At 40.9% G+C, this 6569-nt stretch overlaps 1 protein-coding gene across 2 annotated transcripts; it reads left to right on the top strand.

The window, feature by feature from the left end:
- The first annotated feature begins 207 nt into the window (after nucleotides 1-207).
- On the top strand, nucleotides 208-6351 carry cabp2a (calcium binding protein 2a). Of its 2 annotated transcripts, none has more exons than XM_029505785.1 (7): nucleotides 208-255; nucleotides 592-813; nucleotides 4108-4138; nucleotides 4875-5009; nucleotides 5685-5794; nucleotides 5897-6044; nucleotides 6326-6351. In XM_029505785.1, the coding sequence occupies exons 1-7, from the start codon at nucleotides 208-210 to the stop codon at nucleotides 6349-6351; spliced, it is 720 nt and encodes a 239-aa protein (XP_029361645.1). The 2 variants fall into 2 exon arrangements, with proteins under 2 accessions (XP_029361645.1, XP_029361653.1); XM_029505793.1 differs by lacking the exon at nucleotides 208-255 and adding an exon at nucleotides 3463-3465 and having other exon boundaries at nucleotides 748-813.
- The last annotated feature ends 218 nt before the right edge of the window (nucleotides 6352-6569 follow it).

Below are 6569 nucleotides of genomic sequence, written 5' to 3'. Positions count from 1 at the left end.
AATAGGATCTTGGATTATAGCACGTGCGCCGAGAGCAGTTGCTTTCAGTAGTAGTGGTGCCAGTGGAATCATTTGCTACCGCCTCACTGGGTGCGCATGGCCCATGGGATTCCCAGGATGTAGGTGGACTTTGGATTTTTACTTGACATTTGATATTTGGTGACAAACTAGGAGCAAAGGGAGAAGGGCAGACAGAGAAGGAGGGTGATGGGGAACATCAACAAAGCCTCTAAAAACAACAGTAAAAGAAAGACGGTAAGAGTTAATTCAGCTGCTTTCATCTGAGGAAAGTTAAGGTTAGAAAGCTTAAACTGATTACGGTAGTGAAGCTCAAGCTTTGTGGATAAACTCTACCTGAGCTCAATAGGTTGTGAAAGTTGGTGGAGTATTTAGCAATTGCTAACTTACATTTCAGCTGCTGGACAAAACAGTAATTCATGGATTTTGTTTCTGGTAAATTTTAAGTTTGCAAACAGGCGTGCTAAATGCAAGAAGCTGTGCGGTGAATTAGTCTGGCAACTCATTGAGTGAATGTAATTTAAGTCGTAAATTGATCTCTTTCCTGCAACAACTGGTTTCCCTCTTTTAAAGGGGGTGTCACCAGTAGAAGGAAGCAGCGCCCCACTGGCTGCCCCCATGCTCGGGCAGCTGGGTGGTGCAGGTGAGGTGGACACAGATGACGAGGATGGAGGAGGGAGTGAGCGGGAGTTTGAGGAGCCCCTGTGCGCTCTGGTTAAGAATGTCAACATGCTGCACAACATAGTGGGGCCTGCTTGTATCTTCCTCAGACAAGGCTTCGCGCAGAGTCAGCTTGTATGTATGGCACACGCACACTTCACATATACAAAATCTCTCATCAATCTGTTATGATTATTTGTTCTGGGATAAAGAAAACCAAATCATGGAAGGAAGGGAGGAAGGAAAGCAGGAAAATGTCCCTGACACCATATCTCCTATAGAAATCCTGAGCTAAAGAATAATTGGTAATATAACAGATAGCTGTATTACACTGTATTAACTGGCCTCCCAATCTGTCGAGATTGTAACGTAGGCCATAAATTCAATCCTCTAGCAGCACTGGAGCTATCACATATGCCTCTTATTTTAGATTAATGCCTCATGCAGAGACAGTAGGAATGCAACAGATCAATAAGAGAGTCATTTTGTGACGCTGCAGGCAGCAGCACTAATTGAAGAGAGCCATTAGGATGGTGGTGCGGTCACTGTTCTTTACTAAGCTATAGGTTCCTGGTTTTAGAAGACCTTGGGCTGGAGGACAAGCATTACCTCAATGAAGTTTAATTTATTCTATAGCTATCATTTACATAGGTACTATATTCACCTGGGGGCCACAGCAACTTCCTGGTGTGTGACTCCACTGAAATAGTCCAACACACAATCCCCCTCGCCCAAGGTGCTGAAGGCCAGCTGTCACTCGTTTCTTATCTTTGCGCCAAGCTAACCATCTGTTAATGGTAGCTGGTACCAGTTTAAATATGTAAATCCTAAAGAACGCAGATGATAAGACAACTTGCGTCAGTACTGCAAAGTGGTAACAGCAACACTAAGACGTGAGTATAAAACTAATAGGTACTTGTCATTGGCCAAGGTTGTAGAGCGTTCATATGTTTTTTATAAAAAATTGTAGAATTTTATAAAGGGTTTGGTCTAGACCTGCTCCAAATGTAAAGTGCCTTGATGTAACTTTGTTATGATTTGGCGCTATATAAATAAATCTGATTTGATTTGATTTGATGTTCATATGTTTATATGCATATATCATGAAGAGAGTTCAGTTTCAAAAAATAAATAGAACTGCCAGAGAGTTTTGAGCTGCTGAGTGAATAAAGATCTCAACTCGCAATGACTAGTAGATAACGTTAACTCATCATTCACCACTGTGTTACTGTATTTGTGATGCATTTACTCCGAAACATGACGCAGTGGTCCTTTTGCACTTGGGAAGTTTGTGTTGCTTCCACAGCTTCCATAGTTCCTCCTCAGACTGTAAACTGGAAATGCATGTGGTGGGACATAAAGTTTCCTGAGTCTTTGAATGTGAAGCCAGAGAGATTTTCTGTGCTGCTCAAACTGCGTAAGATCAAAGTGAAAGATTATTTTTCAACAGAGAAGATTATTCTTCACATTTTCTGTACAGGCTTGTGCCTGGCTCACAATATTCACATTCACAGGAACACCATTTGGATTTCAATATGTAATAATATGTCAGGATTTTTTTTCCCCCTTCTACTTTCACTGAAACAAAAAATCACAGAAAACCCAGTAAACACTGAGATGGTGTCATCCAACGCCATTGAGCTCACTGTTTGTCTGACCACTGCATCGTATTCTCAACATGATGAAGCAGTTTGTAATAGGAGGTTTGATAGATATTTTATCATCACTGTTCAAAAGATACAATGAAAATCAACAGTTATGCATGATTAGTGCAAAAAATAAATAAATAAAATAGAATAAAGAGGAAAAAAAATTCAGCCTAACATCTGATCATGTGCTGATAGTAGACTGATAGTAGACTGATGTTGCGAAGGAGAGGTGGTTGGATTCAATGTCATGCATCCATGGATTTCCATGGATTGACTTTCCCGCTGGTTTGCTGGTTTACGAGAAATACAGTATGTCTCTTCAGCTCTCTGACAGATTGCCATGGCAGATAAAATCATTTTAGGTTTATCATCTACAGCACAAGCAGAAATTCCATCCGACTCACCTCCACTTTGACTTTACTGCTAAATGGTACATGTTGCATTCACATCGCATTCATCCAATGGCATAGTTTTTTGAAGTCATAGATCGAGGAAAAAGAAGGGATTCCTCAACAAAGTGCACAAACTTTGTTATATTTAGTCCACTTCCTGGTTTTTAATCCCTTTTGTTCTCTAAAGTGGCACAAAAGTAAGCCACACAGGCTTATTTTGTAAAACAGCACAGGATGCTTTAGTTTGTCCTCGGCCCTCTGGTGTTGCTGACATCTGTCTCGCTGGATGATGGCTTAATGGTTACCCTTCATTTAATCGCTGTTGTCTTGGAAATTTTCGGTGATATCGGTGAATTGCATGCTGCACGTGACTCTGTGGCTCAACTCTCATTTCAGAAAAAAAAAAACAAAAAACAAAAACTGTGTTGACCATTAAAAATGGTACGTGTGTTTGCTGCTATGTTCAGCCCAGTCCAGGTGTGTTAACGTTGGTTTAATCATGTGCCAGCTGGACGGTAATGCAGATGCAGATGAACAAAAAAAAATCTGCAGCAGACAGGGAATTGAAAAAAACAATGAGCCCCTGTGATTTATAATACAATTTGCCGCTGTAATCTCCCTGCTCCTCTTCTCTCCCCCCTGCGTTCTCTAATCCAGTCTGTATTATTCCTGCCGCTGATGTCACACGTTACGAACAAACATATCCTGCTGTCACCTCTTGGCAATGCCAGCGCACTCTGAAGCCAGTTCAGCATCAACTATGAACTGTGTATTGGTGTGTGTGGCTGCAGAGTGGAGAGTGTAAACTCCCTGTTGTTCCTATTGGAGCAAGGCCTGGTGACTTAGAATATGTTAATCCGTGGTGGCTTTCTTTCAAAATCCAGAGATGCACCATCATACGTAGCATTCCCGCAGCTTTGCTGCTGTGTGTGTATGTGTGTCTGTCTGTCTGTCTACATGGGTGTGTTTGAAAGGAGAGAAAGAGTCTAAAGGAAATCTTCATGTTGTCTTCATGTATTCTGTGTTATTTAATATATATTGAACGCTTGCTGCAGAACATATGCTCAGCAGACATTCAAATCAGCAAGAGCAGAATTAGATTGGATGTGAGACTGTGAGCAAATCTACTAAAAATGTTAATAGGGTCAGTCAGATCAAAAGCCAAATAATCCTGTCATAGAATCTCGCTTGAGGAGGATCCAAGAAGAGATGAAGCAGTAAAATGTCACAACCATTTTCAATGTTTTTAATTTTACATTTTTCTTTGTGACAGTGTTTGTGAAATACACCATGCGGGATTGAAAACGTGTGTGTATGTGTGTGTGTAATCTGCCTGACTGGCTGTCCTGTCTCTGTATGTTCCCTGTCTTCTCTCTGCACCATGACAGGACAGAGATCTACGACCAGAGGAAATGGAAGGTAGAGATATCAAAAGCTCCACCCCACTCCTTTCTCCATCATCAGCCCTCACCCCTCGCCCCGTCCCCTTGATTTACTGCACATTGCAAAACGCTGAATTTCCTGACTTGTCCTTCTCCTTGAATGTCAGTAATGTGGACAGATTTTCTTTCCTGCTCAAAATGTGTAAGATCAAAGTGAAGGATTATTTTTCAACAGTAGAAATTATTCTTCACGTTTTCAGCACAAGGTCATGTCTGGCCCACACTGTTCAGAATCACGAGAATCAAAACAAAGAATCATTATATAGTAAACACTCACATGTGAGTCATCTGATTTGAGAGATCACAGTGACTGAAACAAATCTTCATATAAGGCACCAGTTACAGAGGTAATTGCTTATCTGTTGTAACTTGCGGTTTTATTGATGGATACAAAGCCTATTGTGGAACAATGTCTTATTGATAATCTATAATAAGAGCAAATGAGAGGTTGTTAGCAACAAATACTGACTAATAGTACCGTGATACAACGATGTGACATCACACTGCTGTAACATTGCTGGACATTTTTAAACAAACAAGCAAGCCAGTCATAATTTCAAATGTCCAACTAATGCTGACTTTATTCACTGTAGTCTGTAGCAAACTCACTTCTTTAGTTCACATCTGATGGATTTTTTCCAAGAGGCTTCAAAAGGCGTAAAATACCAGCGCCGCTCTCTGTCTCCCAGTCATTCACTCACTTCTCCCTGCAGAGCTGCGTGAGGCCTTCAAGGAGTTTGACAAAGACAAGGACGGGTTCATCAGCTGTAAGGACCTCGGGGAGTGCATGAGGACCATGGGATATATGCCGACAGAAATGGAACTGATAGAACTCAGCCAGCAGATCTGTAAGTCCTCCAGCAGAAATACATTACATTACATCGCATCAGCACACACAATGGGGTACAATATGGACAAAATTATTGTTTATTTAATTTATTGTTAAAGCAGGGATTGAGTTATCAGAGCCTAAAACTTCTGGCCCCGCCCCCACAAAGCAATGGGATAAAATGGCAAAGGAAAACATGCCCAAGGTAAATGTGAAATACCTTATTATTGCTACATTGGAGGTTTTAAACTTGTGGTAATATAGTTTGCATTTTGTGTAACACCGCACAATCACATTCATGAAAAGTAGCTACATGTTGAAGCTTCCTAGAGGGTATACAATGTCTGTATACCAGAAGAGTGCAGACCACCGATCATTTTAAATACACAACGATATAATAAATACATTTATTTGGACAGTTAAACAATTGAGTGAACAAGATCATTCATTTGTGACTTTAAAAGCTTCTAACAAATAAGATATTACTACATGTCATTGGTCTCATCAAGATTTGGTATCAGTTATTTGAACCCCTGCTAAAAAAAAAAAAAAAAAGATTTGTGTGTGCAATGTACAGCCTGGTTGTGGTACCCTGAAGCTGTGTGACATCAACAGCAAAACCTGAACTTCACATCATCACTTTGTGCAAAAGAAAGTTTTAACATAGTTGCGTGCTCATTTTCTTGCTCTTCAGGTGGCGGCAGGGTGGACTTTGAGGATTTTGTGGAACTGATGGGTCCCAAGATGCTTGCTGAGACCGCAGATATGATTGGAGTCAAGGAGCTAAGGGATGCTTTTAGAGAGGTTTGTAATGCAATCATAGTTTACAATTATCTGCCGCTGATGTACCTTTCCCCCAGTTTCACCTTTTATGTGTTTTTTTCATCTTCCCATTTGGTTTCCCAGTTTGACTCAGACGGCGATGGGCAGATCAGCCTCGGGGAGCTGAGAGAAGCCATGAAAAAGCTGATGGGAGAGCAACTCAACCACAGAGAGATTGACGAGATCCTGCGAGACGTCGACCTCAATGGAGACGGACAGGTGGACTTTGAAGGTGAATTAGGCAAGGAAGCTGACAAGGATGAAAAATGAAGCAGAAAAATAGGAAATAAAGCAACGAAAAAAAAGGGAAAATGTATACCAAGGCAGATGGAACGATTTTGCAGTGGTTGTACAACAACTAAATATTTTAGTCATGGCAGGAGCTCCTGGAGGACACATGAAACATGCAAAAATGGTAAAACGCAGAGTTCAGAGGTGGATGTTAAGGCATAAGCAAAGAAGAGACAGCAGAATTAACAGAGCATTTCTTTCTTTTATCCTTCCTTCCTGCAGAGTTTGTGCGAATGATGTCTCGCTGACTCTTCCTTCAACCTCACTGTGCTGCACTCAACTCATCCAGGGCCAGACTGCACACTGTTCACTTTCTGGTAATTTTTATTGAAAGACTTCTTGGTGTCTGTATTTATTTAACTTTTTCAATTATCTAATTCATCTCAAATCTAAGACAAACCCTTCATTGCGTCACCAATGTCTGAATGCAATATGTGTTTAACATGTTAGTGTCGACTCAGTGAGG

The sequence above is a fragment of the Echeneis naucrates genome, chromosome 1 (genome assembly GCF_900963305.1).
Source record: "Echeneis naucrates chromosome 1, fEcheNa1.1, whole genome shotgun sequence".
Classification (NCBI taxonomy): domain Eukaryota; kingdom Metazoa; phylum Chordata; class Actinopteri; order Carangiformes; family Echeneidae; genus Echeneis; species Echeneis naucrates.
This window is presented reverse-complemented; position numbering and strand designations above follow the sequence as displayed.